A 25,293-nucleotide genomic window follows, 5' to 3' on the forward strand; every position below is an offset into this window, starting at 1 on the left:
GACAACACAAGTGCTGAAAAAGCAAAATACTGCAGTGGCCCAAAGTTGCCATTTGAACCGCAGCCCAAGGAAACCGGTTCCCGTGCCGACCCCTGAACACACGGCGGCCGAGCCCGATCTGAACAAAGAAATAAATAATAATTACTTAAAAATTAATCCAGACTGAGTCAGCAGCTTTAAAAACCCAGCAGAATCCAGGATTCGAAAGTTCCAAGACCTAAGAACATTGCGCTAAAGCTGGGAAGACTCCAGTCGATCAGGCAGCCATTGTTGAGAAAATGTAAGTGCTGAGGTCGTGAACACCGTTTACTGTGGGATCCCACCAAAACCAGCAGACGCTTTGTGCCGAAGCGTTCGTCAGCACCATCCTTGGATTTTCGGAAACCTCTTAAAGCCGAACCTACAATTTAAAAATTTTAACCATGGATCAGAAATCCACTCTTCCAGATCAATTTGGATTTAACCGAGGCCCAGGTCAATGAAAAAATTGGAGACGTTGGAAAAAGAGTAAATACATGATTGCCTCAGGCCTGGATAAAAAGGCAGAAGCTGAACAAGTTAACACTGCTTTATTTGGTAGGCCCAATAGCCAATGATAGCTAGACAAGGAATCAATGAATCATCCGCAAAATTTGATGAAGCTTTAAGATCATTCATTGCTTACTTTAACCTCAGAAGTAACAAAATCCCCGAAAGGGCTAAATTTAATAAATGTGTCCAGCAGCCAGGAAAACCTGTTGACTCCTTCATTACTGAGCTGTACAGAATGGCTGAAGGCTGCAATTACAGTGACCTGTAATCTGAGCTAAGCAGGGATAGAATAGTCAAAGGAGTGGCGGACATTGCATTCTCAAATGTGCTTCAAGCAAAGGGAGATCTAACCCTTGAGGGGAGCCATCCAGGTTGTCAGGCAATCTGAAATCCGTTTGCAACACAGATCCCTATTAAGGGGAGAAAGCAATCTGTGGTACACCGTAAACCTCACTGTCTAGTTAGTGAAACAGCACAGAAACAGGGACACTCCAAGCCCAGGGAAGCAAGACCCTAACCGACCAGTAGAGCGACCATGCCAACATAAGCACCCCCACAGGTGTAATCAATGTCTGGCAGCTTCAACCCAATGCTTTCATTGTAACCGAGTCGGATACTTGGGGAAGCTGTGCAAAGCCAAAATGAGTAGAAGATCCCCAGAGGATTTGCTAGGTCGAGACTGTGCACCAAAATTGCGCACAGCCATGCTTCTTGTGTGAGGTCAAAGATCCTGGATTCTCATATTGGATTGCAGACACTTCAATTAATGGCCATCTCACAAACTCTAAATTGGACACAGGAGCCAGTGTTATGGTCCTATTGGGCATAGGAACATGAGAGACCTCTGGATATGAACAACAGGCACAGCACTTTATGGGCCCAGAGGAATCTGACTTTGGGTCATAGACATGGTTCTGGAGCCATTACGGTATGGTGGCAAACAAATCTTCAAGCTGACCTACACCGTCCGTAACCAGTCTTTTTCTCTCTCGCGCAGAGATGCCTGTCTAGCCCAGAATCTCCTCAAAATGACAGATGATGTCAAAATAACCACTGCCTTAAATTATACAGAACTGCAAGTTCCTGAGAGCTTCAACAAGAAAGATTCTCTCGACCTGGGACTTCAGCTTAGAATTGTCTTCTCTCTTTGCAAAGCAGGTTTGCCCACTTTCATTACAGGTGCCAGAAGGCCCTCATTGATCGGACCAGCCAACCACTCGGATGGTTACCATGACAGCTCGGGTAGATAACAGTCAAGAGAGGAACCAGCAATGAAAAGAGACTCAACCCTCAGCTCCAACACTAGTTGGAGAGATAAATCCTTCGAGCATAGAGCAGATGCTGCAATCCCCATGACAGAGCCACAAACGATGCAGGAACTGAGTAGCAACCATCCATTGATGACAGCACACCACACAGCCAAACGCAGAGGTGAGCTTACTATCATGTCACACCCTTACAACAGGAAGAGCCATCTTCTATCCCAGCATGTGTCATGATGAACAGCACAAAGGAAGGAGAGAAAAAAAACACGACAGAGCTGGACCCAGAGTTCATCGGCCCGTAAAGAGTGGGATAAACTGACCACCATCCATCACTGAAATTGGGGAATCGATAAAGAGCGACTCAATACCAAAGAAGGGAAAAAGAGGATGAAAAGACACCCAGATGCCAGAACAACCTCCGATTCAACAAAGTTTACCGGCAATGCCAGAGCCTAGCACTTCTCCAACAATAGTGAAAACAAGCTGTGTAAGGGTTATATGGCCTCCAGACCACCTGGACCTAGGAGCTCAGAGACTTGGAGGGAGGAGATGTGGTAGTAGTAGTCATGTAAATATGTGGGCAAACGGGGATAACTTGTAAATAGGTTGGATAAAGGCTTGGGGGGAAGTGTCTGGCATATAAAGGGTTATTGTGGGACTGAGTATAGTACCGCCCACACAGTGATGTAAGAGAACACATGACTTGACTTGCACCTAGGGGTCAGTGTAGTCTTGGACAGAGCTGTGTGTAGAAGCAAGCATGGACACAACACCTAGCTTGGACCTTTACTGCTGTACCTATGTGTATAGTTTCCAGTAGTTAATAAATACTTACTGTTGAACTATCTAAGACTACAAATGACTTAATAAGGCCTACCAAACTGCGTTCCAACCTTGGAGGTCATCTTCAGTTCCTGGGAGGCTCCAGCACGTACCTGGAGCATTGGCAACCCTACTGATGTGGAGGTTATTGTAGCAGAGTCTGATCATTTCCTCTTTCTAAAACCCTCAGTGCAGCACTTTCCAGCAGGGTTCACCGGGTGGTGTTAGGGAGCAAGCAGGGACGCAATTTTGTGTTTTTCTCCCCTTTGTTTCCCCCAAAGACTAATTGTGTCACCAGCCCCACCAGCATTTGGCCATGTCGGCTAACTCAGCACTGACAGGCCAGTGGAGCTGAGACCTTCCCTGTGTGTATGACTCCTCGTTACAGTACGTGATGCATTTAATCATTGAGTCAACATGGTTGGGGCTGGGTTTCAATCACAATTAGATCATTTCGCTAGTTGGTCAGTTCATAACAGTAACATTGCTTTGTTTTCAAAAATAATTCTCAATAATAATGTTTCCACCATAGGCAGCAGTAACTGAAGTCCAGCTTTTACTGGCAGTCTTCAAAAATCATTAACTGTTTTGAACAGCTCGGTTGTACTACTGGGAGTTAATTTATTAAATCTCAACAGTGCCGCGAGTAGTTAGAAGAGGGAGAAATAATCCAGTTTCATAATTTTTCTCTTAGATGTAAAATTTATTTGATCCCAATTAAATTAATGTGTAAGCACAGTTGTGTGATACTCTGCTAAATTCTTCATTTTTGCTATATTGCCGTATTAAGACAGGTGTTTCAGATCGCCTTTGAACTTATCTTGTATCTGAAACCCTATAATTCGGGATCCACTTAAATTATGCACTGATGCTGCTTGTTATCAGCATTGGTCTGAAATTAAATAATTCATATGTAGAGCCAACAGGAGGATGGAAATTTGAGAAATGAAGAATTGTAAGTAGTGTTGGTGAATTTTGCTGTTGGAATTCATTCTTTAATATTTTTGCGGTGGGGGTTCATTACAGAGAGCTGAAGCTGCTCAGAGAGAAGTAGAGAGTCTTCGAGAACAGTCTGTAAACAGCTCCATCCATTTGGCCTGCCGCTCTCCACGGATTGCCGGTGTGGTAAGGAATTAGGAGTAAATGAGGAATATCTATATGATAACCTAGTGAACTATAGACAGCCAAAATTCAGAACACAAAGATCCTGCCTGACAAACTTTGCAGAGGAAACGACTTCCAAAAACAAAAAGCTTTTGGTGAAGTTCCTCACTAAGAAGCTCCAAATTAAACTCAAAGCAGCAGAGATTCAAAGTAAATACAAAGTGAATGAGAAATCAGCTCATTGGTAGAAAGCATCAGTTACTGTGCCAGATTGCAGGAGGCTGGAGTGGGGATGCTAGAGAGAGAGCAGCTGGGGGTCTTAGTGTTTCTAATTGGGATTGAAAGCTTGGATTCAGAAAATTCGATGCAAATTGATCAGATTTACAGACGATATCAAACCAGCGCTGATCCTGCAGAGAAAGCTTGGGAATGAAATGATTTGAACAAAGTAATGTCAGATTGAATTTAATGCAGACAAGCGTAAAGCAATGCACACAATGAGAAAAAGTGAATGACATATACAGCCCACTCAACATGCCGTAGCGTGGCTGACTCTTGAGCAGTCAACTCTTCAAACGAGTAAAGTGCAGGTTTATGACTGATGTCGTCAAGTTCTCTCATGGAGAACAATCACAACATGAAATAAATATCTGGAACTGGGAAGAGTAGATTAAGACTCTGAAATCAGTTAAGAAACAATCTGATGCTGCGATGAGGGGGCAACTAGAGATCCTTCCTGGGGATGTGAATTAAATTGAATGACCTTGCACATCTGCATTTGTCATGATCCTGTGGCCCGATACATTGCTTTAGTAACTTCACCTGTGTGATGATACACAAGGCTAGCTTGAAAATTATATCTAACATTTATCTGTCCCTAATTAAGTAATGTGATTAGAAGCATAGTAGTAGCTTATTTTTTTTTGCAATGTAAAACTATCTTTAGTTTGGCTCTGAACTTTCCACGTAAGCAAGGCCCTACAGTCTGTAATCCACCAGAATGTGTAAATCTAGCATTGCATTATTTGGTGTCTGGAATATATTGATCTGAAATTAAAGCTCCATCATTTCAGCCATCTTAGCACTTATATCCAGTACTACGATTTACCTGAAACACAACAGCCCAACAGAATGAAAAATTGGCTTGATGCAACTCCATGTAATAGAATCATTTGCGTACTGAAGTGGACAAAATGTCGATTGTCACTAATCTACAAAGAGGTTATTTGTAGGAAAGCGAGTTACCTTTTATAAAACTGGGGGCTTTACTGTGGCGCCTAAAAATTTAAGTTGCATGTTGACAACATTTTCCTTCGGTTGTCAGCTGAAAGCTAATGCGGCTTGTATCGTTTTCTTGACAAGGAAGGCAGCCTGAGCTTCGTCAGCACCTTTCTTCAGACCTAAAGAAAAGTGTTAATAATGTGTTACTGTGCCAGTTAACACAGCCCTGTGCTAACAAACAACATTCATTTTATTTCCTGTAAACCCCCCAAAAAAATCTTGTCTGCTGTAATGGGCTCTGCTTGGCATCAGTGATGGTATTTGATTCACATCAAAGCAGCCCATGGAATGAAGGCCAGAACTGGGTCTTAACAAAAAAAAGACTCTTTCTCTGATGCTGGAGTACCTAACACAAGACATGTCCGTTTCTTTAGATGATTGACTGAATTTAATGTGATGACTGGTGTCCCCAAACTTAGTCCTGATGTTCAAAAAAACCCACGATGTATGTGTTCGTTTTACTCATTGAATTTTCTTCTAAAGTTGAAAGATTCTGGTGCTGATATCATCTTAAAAATAAGCCTAAAATTTCACCTTTTAAGTGGCAGAATTAAACTTTAAAAGCAAAACTTGGCTTTGGCTTGAATCTGTAATTCTTACATGATTCCCCAATAATCCACAAGGGGGTTGTGCAAGCAGAGTTTGTTTAAGGCGCTGGAAATCTAAAAGCGTCTTTCCACTCCTGCACAGGATCAAGCAGACATTTTGATGTGCCCTGGTTCAAGGCTGGAGGCAGCACTGGTTGCTAAAGACCGAGAGATTATCCGATTGCTAAAAGAGATTCAACACCTCCAGACTGCACTGCACGAACTCCAGGAGAGTTCAGCGAATCAGATTGCACAGTTGGAGCAGCAACTAGTACTAAAGACTGAAGCTGTTGAGGTAATGGAACTTGGGACAAGACAGTGCTCATGATAATAAATCCGAAAAGTCTTGGCAGATTTCATATAATCCAACACAGTTTTTACATGGAATAAAGTTTCAAATAAATAGCTGACAAATATCTGCTAAAATCGATGTGAACAGTGTTACATGCTGCTGTGAACCACAAGATTAATCCAGACAAATGATTGCCAATCCAAATGATTATTAACAACATGTTGTCAGGTTGTGCAAGTGATTGTCTAATGTAATGCATCTCCTGCTTTCAGTTCCATCCAAGTAAGTAATGTGCTGCATTGTATGAATCCACAAAATGCACTTTGCAGGTTTCATTGTTTATATCTTTTAATACTTAAATTAATTTCAAGTAAGAGTTCATCCTATGTGGTCTCATTGAGAAGTTGCTGGGCTGGTTTGACTTCCACTTTTGCAGCACAGGAGGGCAAGGTGGAGTAAAACATTTACAGTGAAACTGCTGTAGATGTTTTGCTGCAAATTACTGCTGTTCTCGTCATCGCTTTCAAAGTGTCGAGCACTGGCCTGAATTACTTCTACTTGAAATAAACTCACAGAATAGATTGATAGTAAGGTGGCACAATGTGTCAAAACACTGTAGCATGGATTGTCCATGATACCACTTGGTTTCCTATCTTGGTTGTGTAACCTTGTGATGCTGAGAAAAGGCCCAGCTTCTTAGAAGGGAAGGGAGAGAAAGCATGAAGTACACGAACTCTTTCTTTTTCGGAATGAAACAACCTAATGTTTTTTTTCCTACCTATGTTTACTTTTCTTGGGTATTTGGGAAACGTTCCTCCCCCACTGCTATCAGTGATTTTTTTTAATCCCTTTCCTTCAGCAATTACTTAACATTTGATTGCACTTAACAGTTGTTAGGATAGGTACAGGGCCTGTTCTCTCTGGTTCTGTTGTTGGCTGCCATCAGTTATGACTTCCATTCTTCCCTCCACTCCTTGTACTAAAGTTAATTTACCAAGTAATTCAGCTTCTTCATGTTTTTAAATTTCGAACACAAGCCCTTTGAACTGAGAGATATTTATAATGCACTCTTAACATTAACTGCCGCACAGCTTTCTAACTGATGACTGTGTCCATTTTCTCAGAAATTAGAAAAGAAGTTGTGTGCACAGTTAGACTACGAGGAGCATAAAACAGAATTAAGGTACGTGTTTAAAGTTTGTGCAGTAGCCGCAAAAGTAGCTGTCGGATCACAGACCATAAGGTACTGAAGGTGTCATGTGAACAATGTAGAGCCGGGTGGAATGGGAGAGGTGTGTCTTTCTGAGGGTGTATATTAGAAAGAAAATGAATGGAAAAGATGTCAGCTGTCAGTATCTATGACATCTTTGGCAATCTCTTCTTCGCCTCCACCTATCACTGGCCCTCTATCCAGCTCCTCCTGTGCCACCCCCCCCTCAACCAGCTTATATTTCACCTCATTTCTAATTTTCCTTAGTTCTGATGAAGAGTCATACGGACTCGAAACGTTAACTGTGTTCCTCTCCGCAGATGCTGTCAGACCTGCTGAGTTTTTCCAGCTATTTTTGTTTTAGTTTCACACTCTTACTTTCTTGTGCGTTGCTCACGTTTTCTCAACTCTGCTCATTTCTCAGTTGCCACTCACAACTCATTATTCTCAGCTCTGCTCCATCCCATAGTTTTCATAGTCGTCCCAACTCTTGGTTCAATTTATGACTCTTGCGTTGCTTCTTGGCCTGTTTCACCTTCCATTTCCCCACAATTAAAATTGAACTGGCTTCTTCGTTCCAGATAAAAGATTTGCTTATGCCTAACCTCATATTAGCAGCATCATACAAACTAAAATTGCTCACAGTGCAAATTCTAGCCGACAAAATCCTCAATAAAAGAGCAGGATGCTCAATATGTGCATTTAAGGTCAACATTTCGAAATGGAATATTAACCAACCCATTTCAAATTAAAGCACTTGCTTCCATAGATGAGTTTTATTGCTTCAACTCGACAAGTTACCAATACTTTCATCTGCAGGATCAGAAATGTTTCTAAACAAGTGGTTACATTTAGGTGAACTGGCAGCTTTTCTGGTTGGCCCAAGGAATGACATTGAAATTCTTGAAGTGATATTCTTGGAATAGATTGTTTCAACTCCTGATTGCGTGGATGCCACATTGGGCGAACGGGTAATACATTTTACAACAAAAATTCAGCTAAGAAAATAGCCTAACAGGCGTGAATTTTGAGGCTTTTTTGGCTTTTACCATCACTAGGGTGGCTCTGCATCTTGCAACTGCTTTCCAATGAGTATTCAATCCCTCTGAATCACTACCCAGTGCTGGGCTTCATTTTACATAGAAACTAGGAGCAGCAGTAGGCCATTCGGCCCTTCGAGCCTGCTCTGCCATTCACTATGATCATGGCTGATCATCCAACTCAATAGCCTGCTCCTGCTTTCTCCCCATACCGATCCCTTTCGCCCCAAGAGCTATATCTAACTCCTTCTTGAAAGCATACAATGTTTTGGTCTCAACTACTTTCTGTGGTAACGAATTCCGCAGGCTCACCACTCTCTGGGTGAAGAAATTTCTGCTCATCTCAGTCCTAAATGGTCTACCCCATATCCTCAGACTGTGACCCCTGGTTCTGGACTCCCCCACCATCGGAACATCCTTCCTGCATCTACCCTGTCTAGTCCTGTTAGAATTTTCTAGGTTTCTATGAGATTTAATAGATTCTATTTGTTTAATAGAAGACCTGTTTTCTTGTAGATCATAGCTGCCACCATTTAGTCTTAACAGCAAATCAATCTGAACTGAAGCAGTATGCCCATGGGAACACTTCTGGTTAGATAAATAGAAAATAATTACAGGTTCACAACTTGTCCATGAAGATAAACTCAATGTTCTCTTCAATTTGGTAATGATAATATTTGACCCTTATAGTTTTCACCGCTCCAATATTCTCTTCTCTTGAAGGCACAAGTTCATGGGATACAATTCCACAGACCTGCCTTCCAATGCCTCACGCAAGTAGCCAATCTTTGTGTATGAGCCCAAACAATGATTGTTGGCCCACTATTTGACCATATGAGCAATGCAGCTGAGCCTGACCCCATTGTTACACGGAATGCACATTCCAGAAGGGTGAGGGTTAATAATCGGCAATAGAACTCAGGCTGCCCCCCCCCCCCCCCCCCCACCCCACCCCCTGCCCTGTCCCTTCACATGTGCACCCCCTCCGTCCCTCCCCCCAAATGAGAACAACTGTTGGACTCCTATTCCTACTGAAAACACAAAGACTGAGGTGCGAGCATGTGATGAAGTTTTCATGGTGCGATAGGCTTCAGGAGGATACAGTACCAGCGAGATCTAACTTTCAGCCTGCAAAATGACTTTGCTGCTGAACTGGATACCATTGCGACACATATTGCTGACCATTTCCAAAGTGGAAATTTCAAGCTGCTCAGTCAGCTTTTAGTTTTGAACTTTGTAATACTGCTTATGAAGAACAAAGAATGATCCCCAAATTAATTGTAAAAGATGCAGAGTAAGGAATGTGTTCAAGGCCATGAGCTAGGATTCAATTGTGATGTGTATTATATTTCCTTTGCAGCATTTTCAAATCAGTGAATCCAGCATCTGCAGATGGCTATGTATCCCAGGTAACTTTTTATTTAAAATATAATATAACCATAGCCGAATAATCCAGTGGTTCAAGGCCTTATAGATTATTTAAAAGTATCGTCAATATTGATGCAGAACTACATGTCGTCATTTCACTAGAATTATCCAGTCAGTAATAAGCACCAGAATTCATTTTCCCAAAGGAACGTTATAATGCCATTCTCTGTAATCATCTAAGCTCATTGGATGTGCAAAGTAATGTCTAGATTGAAGTTTGAATAATTATTTCCTGTTGCCAGGATAGAACAAAAGACACTGAGGATTCTTTGCCGGAAAAAGAAATGACCCTTCAATCTGAGAAGAAATGTTTACAAGAGAAGCTAAATACAAATGCAGAGATGGGTATGATTGCAATTTTTTTTTCTTAAGTCTCTTAAGATTTCATGAAGTATCTGGCAACTTTTTACAAAGCCTGAAAACATTAACAACTTTGCTCTCTTTCTGAGGACAAGATTTTATTAGTTATCTCAAAAATCATTATCAAAGAATATTGTTCTACCTCAGAACATAGAACTGATGTTTCCTTTGGATGCAATGAGATGCATGACTAATTAATCTATGTGTAGAGGTGTTGGATGAGGGAGAATGTTGGCCAGGACTTGGACAGCTCCCAACAGTTCATCAACCCTTCTCTACTATTGTCCATATTCTGCCCATACTCTCTTCCATTGTAATGGCTTTGAATCTTTTCCTGTTCAACTGGCATTTTTTTTTGTGTCTACCCAGTGTTCCTGTTTTATCTCCATGCTAAAACGCTTTGCTGTGCCTTTCTCAATATCCAACCCTCACTACTTCTTTTCTATCTAAAAGCTTTGACAAGTAATCGCCACCCAGAATGGGCACCCCACTTCCTCCACACCATCAGGTGAAGGGACCAAGGAGCATGTGTGGAGAGAGGGAAACTCAGGACAAAAGTCACTACTGGCTACTCTGTGCAAGTCAGTAACCAGAGCAGATTGTCAGGGTTTAAATTCCACTCACCTTGGAGATTATTCTAAAGAAAAGGATGACTTTTCTCATCCGGCTTTCTTCTTCTTTGATTATGAACATGTTACTTCACCCTTCAAAGTGCTTCTACTGTGACAATCACTCATGCTTACCGTTTTTCCTAACTTCAATATTTACATCTGCACCTCTCTGTAATATAACAATCCCTAAACTTCATCTGCACAACAGATATTTACAGTACATCAGTTCAGAGGAAAAGTCAATTTTTGAATCAAAATGATCTGCACAATGTAAATTAAATCAAAATCTAATTAACAAAGTGTTAATTAATTGTTTCTAACAGCATGACTAATGTATAGATACAGCTGCTTAATATTACTCACCTTAAGGAACTCCCCTGTTTAAACATATTAACCAGTAGATAATATTTAGAAACATCCATTTATGTAAGGAGATTTTTTTACCACTAACAATAAACATTATAGTGATGTGTATGACTGCGATAATTTCATTTTTTCTTTCTTTCTCCATTATTTGGATGAAAGAAAAACAAAGCCATGGTTTACATTAAATCAAATAAGTAACATTCTATTTTTATTGTGTGTGATTCTGCCACTTTTTAATGATATTGTGGGAATGTATTTAATGATTCTACTTTATTTTACAAATCATTGGGATTGGATATAAATGTTAACCAATACATCCTGATCAAAGAAAGCCGTATGTAGCTATGGGGGCGTTAAGTACTGGCTTCACAAAGCAATTTGTGTTGAGGTAGTTCACAATCTATGTATTTTATGCAAGAAAAATAATACTTTTAATGCTGATCATGCAAATCCTGCTGGTTTTATAAATGTGTTACTTTTTCAGTTAGAACCAAAAAGATTTTAGAAATCACAACAATATAAATGAACTAGCATAATGAGTTGACCCTAACTTAATTAGACCTGCGTCTGATCTGAAACATATAGCCCTTGTGTACGCCATCTAGAGGATGTATCGTGTTCACAAGGAAGAGCCACATGGACTGTCCATGATACACACCTGTCCTCTTCATAGGACAAGAAACAAGTATTGCGCAATCCAAAACTGTTCACATTAATTACATAAGAACAAAACAAAACTGCAATTAACTGATTAATATAACACTTTAAACTTCTGGGAAAAAAAAGAAATCTTAATAGTCTTTTTCAGAGCCTTTGAGCTGATGGATCTGACATCATGTTCCTGCCACAGCATAAAAACAGCAGGCAAGCGAGGGACTGGCAAATGGGACAAACCAGTAGCACTTATTCCAGGTGGACTGAGTCACCTCAGATCAAAGTAGTTTGTTACCACTATGCAGGAAGTTGTACTGTTGTTCAGTATCACCATTCAGGCAGAATTCCATTTATTCTGGACCATCCCATGATGTAATTCAAAGAGATGCAAGGGAGTTCTCCCTGGTGTCGTGGTCAATATTTATTCCTCAATCAACATCACTAAAATAGATTTTTCTGGCCATTGTCACATTTCTGTTTGTGGGGGCCTGCTGTGTGTAAACGAGCTGCAGCATTTCCTACATCGTCACAGTGACTATACTTCAAAAAGTATTTAATTGGCCAGAAAACACTTTGGGAGCCTGAGGTCTTGAAATGTGTGATGTGAATGCAAGTTTTATTTTCTTTCCAGGCTGATTGCTTTTGAAACAAACTTGTATATTAAGTTGTTTGGTTCCAAGAACAATCTAGAGTGTCCAACAAAAATGTCTGCAAATTTTGACTACAATTAATATTTCAGTGATGTAATTAACTTGTGAGTATACGTAATGATATCCCTCCAGGAAATCGGTTAGTTATCCTAAAACTAAGTTACCTGTACACAGATTAGTTCATTGTCTTTCTTTTCCCTCACACAGGCATAAGAATACAGCTGATAGAAGTCAAGATTAAATTCACAAAATTTGCCATCTAAAGTTTTATATAAGCAAGCTGTGACATGAAGCGTTTACATTTTGAAGCAAGATTAAGTTCTATTTCCATCACAAACCTGGCAAGTTTTCTATAGACAGGAATTGCTTTTGTGTTCTTAGCCAAAAATGAAGAATTTCTGCTGAAGTCGTTAGTTTTTTTTCCCCACCTGCTAACGTGATCACAAGTAAAATGACAACTCTCACATTTCTGTTGGAATTAGTTTGAAATGAATGAGAATATTTCCAGAAGCTAACGTAATGACGTGTGTTCTTCATGTTCTTAAAGGAAATATTTTGTTCATTCTGCAGCTGGAAATAGCAAAGCAAAATCCTATGGGTTAACATATTAATCAGTGTTTATTTTAAGTTTAAATTGCAGCCATTTTGATGTTGCCCGGATCAAATTTCATAACTGCAGGTGTTCCTCTGCTTTTGTCCCTAAATCTAATCCAGTAACTTTAATCGAGAAATGAATCTAATTTGGGCTGTGCCTTAAAGGACATGGCAGAAGAGTTTGTTTATGACCTGAAAACAGGTGCAGGGATTGCAGTGCACAGTTAACCCATGCCCATCAATGACCATCATGCCCATCATTTTTACATGCTCCCAGCGCCATTCATGCTGTTGATTGGTTGCAAGCATCCGTAGGGGCTCAATATGGTGAGTGTCCAGTGCCGCTTAGAGGCAGCTTTCATCCCTTACATTGTGGCTCTCACAAGTATTGGGAATTTTTTCAAAACTTAATCAGTGCTGTGACACTTTGAGCAATGGCTTAACAAGTGAGAAAGTGTGCACCAAGATTTTCAGACAATATACTTGGCGAAGAAAGAAAGTCTTGCATTTAGATCACACTTTTCACAACCATTGGGCGTCTCAAAGCGCTTTACAGCCTTTGAGGTATTTTAGAAGTGTAGCCTCTGTTGTAATGCAGAAAACACAGCAGCCAATTTTGCACACACCAAACTCCCACGAACAGCAATGCGACAATGATCAGATAATTTGCTTTTGTATGTTGATTGAGGGATAAATTTTGGCCAGGACACTGGGGATAACTCCCCTACTCTTGTTTTACATCCACAAGGGCAGGCAGGTGGTTTAATGTCTCATCCAAAAGACAGCGCCTTCTACAGTGCAGTTATCCCTCAGTGCTGCACTGGTGTGTCAGCCTAGACTTTTGTGCTCAAGTCCTGGAGTGGCACTTGAACCGGGAACCTGGTGACTCAGGCAAAAGTCCTGCCAACTGAGCCACAGCTGACGCGCCAGAGATGGGTTGGAGGCCATCAGAAAATTATATGCAGCATATGTTCAAATACCCTGTAGCATCAACTCATAAAGTCACCTCACAAAGACTGTATTTTCGATCGGAAGTACTGCCCCTACCTGCTGTATTCCTCCTGTCATTAAGTTCTAAATCTAATAGCACATCCAGAATATACCTCTGCAGGTTGAGTAACCGTGTGTGCACAAACGTGTGTGAATGTAGAAAGATTTAGTGCCTCTGAATGGAGCAACGTGATCAAAATATTTCTTGTATTCTGCAGATGAGGAGCCACCGGAAGAAGACTCTATGAAAGACACTCTGAAAAGTGTGAAGGGCACCTTAAGCATAGAGCATCCTTCACCATCACCTCAGCCAGCGCCACATTGGTCAGGAGACGAACAAACTTCTCCAAAGTCCATACCAGCACATGAGTCAAGCCGAGGATCCGAAATATCAGGAACATTTCCTCTCTCTCCGTTCCCCTTAATTAAAACAAATGAGAAACCCTCTCTGGAGCCACTGCATCATAAACCGTTGATGTCCCCTGTGTATACAAAGGACGCTGGAAGTACAGCTGTCTACCCAACCGCACTCTACTCAGCCAAGGGAGCTTTAATCATCGGGAATAGTTCCAGTAACACTGAAGCTGTTCCACCAAGTGACCAGTCAGAAAGCAGCAGTCCTAGTGCTGCTGAGGAGGAACATCTAGAGACAGCTGAAATTGCTTTTCAGGTTAAAGAGCAGCTCCTAAAGCACAACATTGGACAACGTGTATTTGGACACTACGTCCTGGGATTATCGCAAGGGTCTGTTAGTGAGATTCTTGCCAGACCCAAACCATGGCATAAGCTTACTGTTAAAGGGAAAGAGCCTTTCATTAAGATGAAGCAGTTTCTATCTGATGAGCAAAATATCCTTGCCCTTCGAACTATTCAAGTGCGTCAAAGAGGTATTTACACAGACTATAAAATAAACTTTCTGTTGTAATGTGACTTAGGAAGAGAAAAAAGAAAGTTTGAGTGGTGCTCTGGTAGCATTGATGCAATGAGCAGCTACCTCATGGAGTGATGAGGGTTCAAAACAAGACGATATTAAGAAAAACCCAATATAAAAGAGAGGAATGACTTCAAAAATCAATAACGAGTGCCAATTTTTTTGTGCTTGCCCATTAGAAATAGCCTTGCAAATTAATTTATGTTGTGTGTTATGGCTATAGAGCCTAATACAGTGGGTCAACTTTTAACTGTTAAAAATGTAATTCCATACCCTAATGGCACCGCATTGGGAGCATCAAGATGCTGTTCCAGGCACACGCTAAGCTACCAGTCTTAAGCAAGTCAGCGTCAGGAAACATAGTCACCCGAGTCTGATCTCAAGCAGTTTCTAATCAACAGTTTTAAAGCTAATGACAGAGGCTTAGGAGATGATTGTTGTCCACACTGCCAACATAGAGACCAGGGAAAGAGGAATGAGAGAAGATGCCTCGAATATAAAGCAACCCCATTCGATACAGAAAAGATAAAACTCAGTAAGGTGTAGCACATTATCTTAATTATCCTCATGCCGAGTTTACTTCCTTTAGTTCCCAACTTCTAATACCCAAACTGTGAAGAGGAGATATCTATCGCTATTTAAATAAATTAAGATAAGACCCAAAAAGGTAATCATTTATAATTCTCTTATTCACATGGAACCTCTTTGCATTGTATTATATGACTAGTCAAAACCATTCTCATGACATATTTCATATGCAACCTATTGCAATGCTTTCATAATAGCCTCTTCAGCTCAGAAACAGGTCAAATGATGCAACTTCCAGACCAAGTCCTGATGCCAGGGGGTCCTATTATACAAGAATTCCAGGAATCATTCCAGCATCCAAACAACATAAGCCACATCCAGGGAAAGAACAAAAAAATAAATATTAAGTATTTTAAAGTTACACTTTGCTAAATCATCAGTGGAGTATTTTTCGAGATATTTTTCAAGAATCAAACTCTTGGCTTGTCTGACCTAATTCGAGCCTGGTATATGTACTGATAAGATCAATGCTGCTCGTTAATTTTTGTTTCAGTGTTTCCTGTAGCTCCCATATGTTACAACATGAAAGGTATCTTTTATTAAGGAATAGGAGCAAAATGTCGGAAACATTTTTGAAGGGTTCACTTTTGTGCCTGTTTCCTTTCAGGGAGTATAACTCCTAGGATTAGGACCCCAGAGACTGGTTCAGATGAAGCTATTAAAAATATTCTGGAGCAGGCAAAGAAAGAGCTTCAAACTCAAAAATGTGGTAAGTAATTAAAAGACAACGTGAATAAAATAAGGTTAGCAGCTGTCCTTTAGAGTTTAAGCATACAGATCATTAAAACTTAACTGCAGAAGGACATAATTGGTTTCTTTTAGAAAAGTTCACCATTTGCTTCTTTCATGGCCAGAATATTTAATCGTAAGCTTCAGTATTTCAAGTAGCTGATTTTTCGAAGTGTGATGCAGGGTCTGAATGCATGCAGCAAAAACAGAGTGAGGGCTGGCATTGGGTTTTGACCCCTGGAATGAGTTCAAATTCTGCCAGGTGAACTAGGAGGCAGTTTTGGAACAATGAGGAGCTCCAGCATGTCAGTGGTCACCTCGGTTCTTTTTGGACAAGACATTTCGAGCTTTGAAAAGCAGTTTGAAAATGTACACAATTTGTCTACAGTCCCTTTATTTGTGGAAAATTTGGTTCTGTTTGTACAAAATGTGTTATGGACCTTCCAACGTGTTGCTTTCTATAACTGGAACATAGGGGAGAATTTAGGGTTGTGTGGGCGGGTATGGACCTGATCGGGTCTACGCCGCCATTTTACATGGGCGGGCCAATTAGTGTGACGTGCGCCTGGAAGCGCTGAGCGCTCCCTGTGCAGGCGGGGGGGTTGTTCCCTGAGTCGGGGCCTGCGTTCATTTGTGCATGAGCACGAAAGAGTGTAGAAATCTCCCTGAGACACCTCTGTGCCTCAGGGAGATTAGTGTAAAGTTTTAAAAGTTTAAATAAAGGAAAGAAAACATTTTAAGACACGTCCCCTCGTGTGACAGTGTCACATGAGCTGGGACATGTCAATGAATTCTTATAAAAATTTTTATTCAATTCATAAACACTTCATGAAACATCATCCCGCCCGTGGATGAGGTTCCATGAAAAATGCGAAGGCCGCCTGGGCTCTTCACCTGCCCACCAACCTTAAGGTTGGACGGGCAGCTCAGTTTATTAGTTTAATTAGTTTTTAAATGGCCTTAAAAGGCCTTTGACAGTTCAGTGGGCGCACAGCCGACTCGGCCGCACACCCGCTGAACTGAAAATCTAAATGACGCACTGTGACGTCGGGACACACACCCGACATCACCCCACGTCACTTTACGCCTCAGCTCGCTGAGCCGAAAATCCTGGCCATAGATAGTTTCAAAGAATGTACTTGGTTCATACTTGTGCTAAAGAATGCTTTAAAATAGCCTGACTTTATTTATGTTTTTTTTTTAGTTGAATCTAAAAGCTCTCCCTTGCCTGTGTGCAGTACAAGTTCCAGCAGTAGTGCTGGTTCTGATGAAGCAATTCGATCTATCCTGGAACAGGCCCGAAGAGAGATGCAAGCCCAGCAGCAAGTCCTATTGGAGCTGGAAAGTAGTAGCAGCAGCAACAACACAATGACAACGCCACATATAGAAACGCTACCAGCCACAAACAAAATCGTTCTTTCCCCATACATCAAGCAAGAGGAAGGCGTCACAACCAGAAGTTCACAGACTCCCCTCAGTGTTGTATCACCTGCGGCCTTTGTACAGAACATTATACGGAAAGTGAAATCAGAAATTGGTGATGCCGGATCGTACTTTGACCAGCACTGGGCCACTGAGAGAAATATGGCTCACAGGTTGTATGCTTCAGTATCACCTTCACCATCATCCTCTTCCTGTGGTTCTTCCGGGACAGGGAATGTTAGACAGTGGCGAGCGGAGCCTAATGACAGCAGCAAAAATGGTGAGGAAAATTCAGTTGGCATTGAAGGTGCGCATAAACTTGCAGATGTAAAATCGGAGGGCAGTCCAGACTCTCAAAGTATCGGTCAGCTTTCTATATTCCCTACGTATGTCCCGCGTTCGCTGAAACCAACAGTTCCTCCATTGACTCCAGAACAGTACGAGATGTACATGTATCGGGAAGTGGACACAATAGAACTGACTAGACAAGTTAAAGAAAAGCTGGCAAAAAACGGAATCTGCCAGAGGATCTTTGGCGAAAAGGTAAGTGACGAGAGCTGGAAGAAAATTAATCCAAAATGCATTTTCTTGAACATGACAAACTGAAAAGAGCATGTGAAATTTCCAACAAGAAGAAGCAGTTTTAAGTTTTTTTTTTGGAATGATTTTTAGCGCTGCAAAAGACTTTTCAGATCAACAGTTCTAAATTGACAGTTGATTTTCTCAAGTGCTCCCGTGCAGCAGCTATGCTTTGGCAATTTGTAGATTGAGTTAAATCATGAAAGGTAACAGTGAGATTTATAAGGGGCATACAGTTTACCCTTTCAGCTGTTACTACAGATGGCAGCAACTCATAGGTATAGTATTCAATTGTTCAGTTGTTCATGTTTGATTATGTGTGTCTGTTAATCTGTCTCTGTGTGCTATTAATCTAGCCTGGGTGTGGTTATAGAGTGAAAGTGAAACTAAACTGAAAGAAACAGCTGGAAGCATGAGAGAGCACAGTGAATAAAACTGCTGTTTAGACATAGATACTAGTGTCATCTCTGCATATCTCAGAGGCGTGAAGCACATCAATTGGCAATGAGAGTAGTTTAAATTTACTGGAGATCCACCCAGTGCCATGGGATCAATGGATTTTGGGGTTCAAGACCTACTTGCTTACTACAGGAATGGACAGTCCACGTGTAGCAGTGATCCATAAGAAGGCGATACTCTTACATTGTCTAGGAGCAGAAGGCCAGTGAGTAGTCGAGCAGGGCACAGAAGGCATGTCTACATTTAATATGGCAGTAAGTGCTCTCGAAAAATACTTCAGCCAAAGATAAGTATTGAAAGATCTGCATTCCACCGGAGATGCCAGAGAGCCTATCATGGTGAGGTACCTTCAAAAATGTGCCCAGATCATGGAGTTACTGTTCGGTTCTCAATACAATGTCCAACTCAAAGGAAAAAGTGCAACTTGTGCTTAAAGTGGAATCACTTTGCAAAGGTGTGCAGGTCGGAAAAGAGGACTTCATCAGTTCAATACGTAGGAGAGTCTACTCCTGAGAGTGAGGTTCAGCATGCGTATACCATCATGGGAGGTAAAGCACCAGGTCATTTGAAGGTAGGCTGAGTTGAGATTGCAGGCATCTCAGTGTTGCTCTTCATTGATGTTGGTGCAGAAGTATCGATATTGAATCACAAACCCTACCGTTGTTATTCTTTGCTACTTTCTCTCACTCCTGTGAAAGACACTCTTCAAGCTAATGTTCTGGTTTTGGGAACAAGCACAGTTCCAGTGTGCTACAAAAACCTCATCCTAGACAATTCATCATCTACGTAGCCAAAGGCAGAAGCCTCATGGTGGTAAAGCTTTTTAATAAGCTTGGCTTCAAACTTGAAGACCCCACCAGTGCACATGGATCAATGGCACAGACTATACACAACAGTATTCCTCCTCATTTGCAGGATTTGGGGAGATTAAGGGGTACCATCATGCTCCTTTCATGAACAGATCGGTTCTGCCAGTTTCACAAAATTTGAGGTGGTTGTGTTTGAAATCCATGCCCAAGTGTCTGAAGCAGATGTATCAATGAGCGAATCGATTCATTGCCATGAATATCAAACCTTGTCATTGCATGATGTAAAAATAGCAAACAGACTCTGCATCGACGTTAAGGTGGTCAACAAAGCAATCATTCCAGACAAGTATTCACTTCCTACAATCCAAGAACTATTGGTATCATTTCGTGACTCCATGAAGTTTGACATGCAATGGAGCTATCTTCAGATACCACGAGTGAAGCAAAGCCAATTTCTTAGCACTTTTGTTACTCAGAGGTGTACCATAGAATACCCTACGGGCTAAGTTCAACACCTAACGCATTCCAGGTGATCAGTTCATCAGTCTTGTCAGATGTTGAGGAGATGCTCAACCCACTTGACGATGTTATTGTCCATGGGAGGGACAAAGCAGAACACTATCAGTGGCTATCGGCAATGCTCACCCAACTCAAACAACATCATTTGACACTGAACAAGGACAAATGCACATTCACAGCATCCAAGATTGACTTTCCCGGGTACAGAGTGAAAGCAGCTGAAGTAAAGCCAACACGCAACAACCTAACAGCCGTTCTTGCACTTCTAACCCCATCTAACGTGAAAGAATTGACATCATTCCTCGATACTACCAACTTTTAGCACAAATTCGTTCCTAAGTACGCAGAGATCGCAGAGCCATTTTAAAAGCTACTGCATAAAGATGCGCTATAGAAATGGGCAGTTGCACAACAAACAGCGTTTGACACATTAAAGGCAAAGGTAGCATCTCCACCAGCCCTCCTGCATTTCAACTGACATGTGAAATGTATGTCACAACAGGTGCATCAGAAAATGTGATTGGGGCTGTACTCTCACAGTAGCTTGAAGGAAGTGAATGACCAATCACTTACACGTCACGCCTGTTGTCGAAAACTGATCACAAATATTCTACTGGAGAGCAAGAAGCATTAGCCTGTATCTACGCTGGTGAATATTGGCACATGTATCTCTATGGTAGAAAGTTCACTCTCTGTAATGATCACCAAGCGCTGGCTACATTGTTAGTGACGTCAGGATTTGGTCATCGACCCCTATGCATTGACAGATGGTCGGATCCTCTTCATCAATACAACTTCAAGGTTGAGAACCTCGCAGGTTCACGGGACCGAGTAGCGGGCGTGCTTAGTCATTCTACTATCGTAGACAGCGTTAGAAATAGCAAAGCGACTTGCGATTTCACAAGCAACTGCAAATCTTGTTAAGTGAGAAGAGTTGAATGCAGAATCGGTGACAGACAGTGCACTGCAGAAAGTAAAGCCCATACCTAAAAACTGAGTGGCCTCGCAAAATAGAGGAAGAACTGGTCCTGTACTACAGAGTACTCAATGAGCTTGCGTTGTTTGGCGCCAATTGTGTTACATGGAGAACGTGAGCAGTCATCTAGAAAGTGCAATGGCAACATGTCTGGATAGAAGAGCTCATTAGAAACTGCGTGGCATGTACACTGTGGAAAAATCTGTTAAACTATGTCCTGCACCTCTACAACTGACCCCATAGCCGCCAAAACAATAGCAACAACTCCAAGTGGATAGGTTTGGAGAAGTGAAAGCAGCCCCTAGCAAACAATATTTTTTGCTTGATGTTCATGATCTACATAGCAAATGGCTAGAAATCACTACAACATATTCTATAATCACCACCTTCAGTCATTGATATTTTAGACAAGTCGTTTATAAAACTGGATTTGCCGGTGACTATCACTATGCACAATGGACCGCAGTTTGTTTCCAGTTAGTTCAGAGTTCCTAGCAAGTTACAGAATTTATCACCAACTGACATCATGATGTAACCCACAGTCAAATGGTGCCATCAAATAATTCAACAGGGTGATAAAGGGCAGTCTAAGAGCTAGTTCACCGGAGGGCAAATGTTTGAACATTGAACAATATGTTCTTCGCATATATTGATCTACCCCACACACTGTGACTGGAAAGGCACTGACTGAACTTGTGACTGGTCATAACTTTCACATGCTGCTGACCATTCTTAAGCCGTCGCTGCTATCCAAAGGGAATGTCAGCAAAAGCAGGAGAAATTGCAAAGCGACAAGATAAAGCATAAGTGTACTTCAACGAGTGAACATACACATGGAAACCACGATTTGAGGTTGGAGATTGGGTTCACGTCAAAATGCCTAACTGCAACCAGAAACTCAGATCATCTCTATCTGGACCAAACTAGATCAAGTGGTTACTCGGAACCAATGGCAACACAAAGTGGAACACAAGACGTTTGACAGCAAGCAGACCAGGATATTACGAGGACAGTGATTATGAGAATACATTTCCTTTTCCAAGTAGTGACTGTGATGTGGATTGAGCCTCATTGAGTTGGTCATTACCTCAGATTTGTAGATCTCAGTGCTGTCATCAACAACCTTCACATCTCAAAAGACTTTCTGTACTTGGCATTCAGGGTGACCATTTTCTCTAAGAAATGACTCCGTGTGCATATGCTTGTTGTTTATGATGGTTTAATTTAAAATAAGGGGGGGGAATGATGTAGTCTTCAATTGTTCAGTCTTTGATTATGTGTCTGCGTGCTATTGGTCAAGCCTGGGTGTGGTTACAGTGTGAAACAGAAACTAATTGAAAGAACTAGCTGGAAGAATGAGAGACTTTCGTCTTGGGAAAACAGGCCAAGCTTGTTTGCCTTACAGTAACCTAACATCTAGCATTAGATTCAATGCAGTCCTGTCATCTGCAGTTCCACTTGTGTGCTGCTGTTGGAGACGAAGTGGCAATAAATCCCCTGGACCTGATGACTTGCATCCTCAGACTTTGAGAGGTAGCAGATACATTGGTTTTGGTCTTCCAGAATTCCTTAAATTCCAGAACCGTTTTCAGGAAATACGATGCAGTGGAAGTTGTTCACCTTGGGAGGAACAATAAAAAAAACAGAATTTTTTTTGAACAGTGAGAGACTGGGAAATGTTTGTATTCAGAGGGACCTGGGTATCCTTGTACATGAGTCACAGAAAGTTAACCTGAAGATACAGCAAAGAATTAGGAAGGCAAATGGTATGTTAGCTTTTGTTAAAAAGGAAATGGGGTTTAAGAGTAAGCAAGTGTTACTAAAATTATATAGGGTATTGGTGTGGCCACACCTGGAGCGCCATGCTCAGTTTTGGTCTCCTTACCTAAGGAAGGACATATTTATCCTAGACAGAGGGTAACAGAGGCTCACTGGACTGATTCCTGAGATGAGGGATTGTTCTAAGAAGAGAGATTTGATAGTCCAGGCCTATATTGCCTGGAATTTAGAAAAATGAAAGGTGAAATTCATAGGGGGCTTGACAGGATAGTTGCTGAGAAAATGTTTCCCCTGGTTGAGGAATCTAGAACACAGGGTCAAAGTTTTAGAATAAGAGATCGGCCATTTAGGACTAAGATGAGGAGAAATTTCTCCAACCAAAGGGTTGTGAATCTTTGGAATTCTCTAACCCAGAGAGCTGTGGTTGCTCAGTTATTGAGCACGTTCACGACAGAGGTTGCTAGATTTTTGGGTACTAAGTGAATCGAGGGATATGTTGATATTGCAGGAGCGTGGAGTTCTAGAAGATCAGCCATGAGATTGTTGAATGGTGGAGCAGGCTCGAAATGCCAAATGTCCTATACCTGCTCCTATTTCTTATTAGGCTTGTGGTCTTCCCAAGGGGGACAAAATACCCGATTCAAATCAATTTAAAATAGCCACCTATCATAACTGAAGTCCCATGGTGGTGGCCTGGTCTCCATCACTGGAGCATTAATGCATTCACTGAGGAGATGTATTCCAATCAGCATCTCAATTGATATTGCGCCTAGAACTCAAGTTTTATGAACTTTGGGCAGAGAAGAGCAAATGGAAAGTGGGAATGTGAAGAACAAAGCCTCACCTTCTGGAAGTCGAGAGTAGCATTGATGCTTTTATGTAAATATTGTGGGCTCGGGCCACCTATCCTCCAGACCCAGGACAAATGGAGAAAGAAGAATTTCAAAAATAAATACAACTTTTCATTTAAATAAACCAGAACTGCACCTGAATCTCACACCTATTAGGGGTGTTAGATTAGTTAGATTATCGGTGCTTCTCCTTAACCAGTAAAGGTCAGAATTGTGGCTGAACATCATTATTTCCTTTGAAAAAATATCAACTCAATTAAATTGGCTTTCAGTGTGCATCTTTCCCTGATTTGCAAAAGTTGGAGTTTCTAATCCCCTTACGGAGCCTTTACAGTTATTAGTGGAAAAATGATTGTTCCAGTGCTGCACCATGTTGAAATCTGCTGAAGTGTAAAACAGATTTTTATGTTTCTGCTTCGTGTTGCTCCCCTTGAAGCAGCAACCAATAAACTTCTCTAAATCCATCACTTCTAGTAATCTGTCTTCAGTGTAATATAAAGCACGATGCAAAATTGTGAAGGGGATTCATTTTCCAGAAGTTAAATATCCATAAGTGGATTTTCTATAATATCTATAATATGATGAGTAATTGTAAAATCCATTTATATGCTACATTTTGGCAGTAACTTCGACAGAGCAGCAGTGACGTTACTCTCCTGTAAAATAATTAGTCCAGTGCAACACATTGCCATTTCAATAGGGTAGGTTTACTCTAAGCAGGACAGTCGAAGGTCGGGAAATAATTGGGTCTCTTCACATCTTTCCACCATGTCAGGTGCTGGGCCTATCCCAGGGGAGTGTGAGTGATATGCTTTCTCGACCTAAGCCATGGAGCAAGCTAACTCAGAAAGGCCGTGAGCCTTTCATCCGCATGCAACTGTGGCTTATTGATAAACTAGGCCAGAGTACCCAACCTGCCCAACCTATACAAGGTAAGAGATTTTATTTTTGTGCTTTTTGTATGTGATGTACTTAGAAACCATAAATGTATAGTTACTTGAACATTAACCCACATATGGTAGGTACATAATGGACTCTCTCCCCAGTTCACCAAGGCTGCTTTGACAGCGCCTTCCAAACCCCCAAACACTACCACCTAGAAGGACAAGGGCAACAGATACACGGGAACACCACCACCTGCAAGTTCCCCTCCAAGTCGTACACTACCCTGACTTGGAACTATATCGCCATTCCTTCACTGCTGCTGGGTCAAAATCCTGGAACTCCCTTCCAAACGGCACCGTAGGTGTTCCTCCAACAGATGGGACTGCAACGGTTCAGGCAGACAGCGCAGCACCATCTTCTCTAGGGCAATTAGGGATGGGCAATAAATGCTGGCCTAGCCAGCAACGTCCACATCCCATGAAGGAATGTTTAAAAAAAAAAATTCCAGCATGAGGCCTAAGATTATCATGAAGTACCAGTTGTTTCTCTTGCAGTGGGTTCATTGATTTTCCTGAGAGTTATCCTGATTCCCCATGGCTTGGAAGCTGAACCCTTATGTAATCTGCCTTTGCAAAGCGGTGTGACTAAAACTGACCCCATGCAGAGTAAGCTGAATCTTGGACTTCTACTATTACATTCTCAATCGAAATGCTGTGGCAGCATAACAAATGTAGCTCTAAGTTTGAGGCTTCATTAAGAAATATATTATTTACCATTTTCAGAACACACAAGTACTGGCTTACACAGTAGCTAAACAGTATGATAATCAGTTGTAAATATCCTTGGGGGTTTAGTTGACGTTTTGATTTTTTCCGATGAAGTAAAGATTAACAGTAAATTCCATTCAAAAAGTCTCATAATGCAACGTTTCTAACAAACCTTCCTCTATTGCACAATCCTTTATTGCTTCCCAGACAGGAT

At 41.3% G+C, this 25,293-nt stretch overlaps 1 protein-coding gene across 1 annotated transcript in view; it reads left to right on the top strand.

The window, feature by feature from the left end:
- The window catches only part of cux2b (cut-like homeobox 2b), a 327,181-nt gene that overhangs the window by 277,118 nt on the left and 24,770 nt on the right, over positions 1-25,293 (top strand). The window contains exons 10-17 of the mRNA XM_078554213.1: positions 5,694-5,885; positions 7,007-7,065; positions 9,493-9,541; positions 9,803-9,905; positions 14,004-14,672; positions 15,912-16,013; positions 17,238-17,998; positions 24,203-24,359. Of these exons, the coding sequence (XP_078410339.1) occupies positions 5,694-5,885; positions 7,007-7,065; positions 9,493-9,541; positions 9,803-9,905; positions 14,004-14,672; positions 15,912-16,013; positions 17,238-17,998; positions 24,203-24,359 (2,092 nt within the window). The remainder of the gene's footprint in view (positions 1-5,693; positions 5,886-7,006; positions 7,066-9,492; positions 9,542-9,802; positions 9,906-14,003; positions 14,673-15,911; positions 16,014-17,237; positions 17,999-24,202; positions 24,360-25,293) is intronic.

Source organism: Cetorhinus maximus, chromosome 12, assembly GCF_964194155.1.
Source record: "Cetorhinus maximus chromosome 12, sCetMax3.hap1.1, whole genome shotgun sequence".
Classification (NCBI taxonomy): Eukaryota; Metazoa; Chordata; class Chondrichthyes; order Lamniformes; family Cetorhinidae; genus Cetorhinus; species Cetorhinus maximus.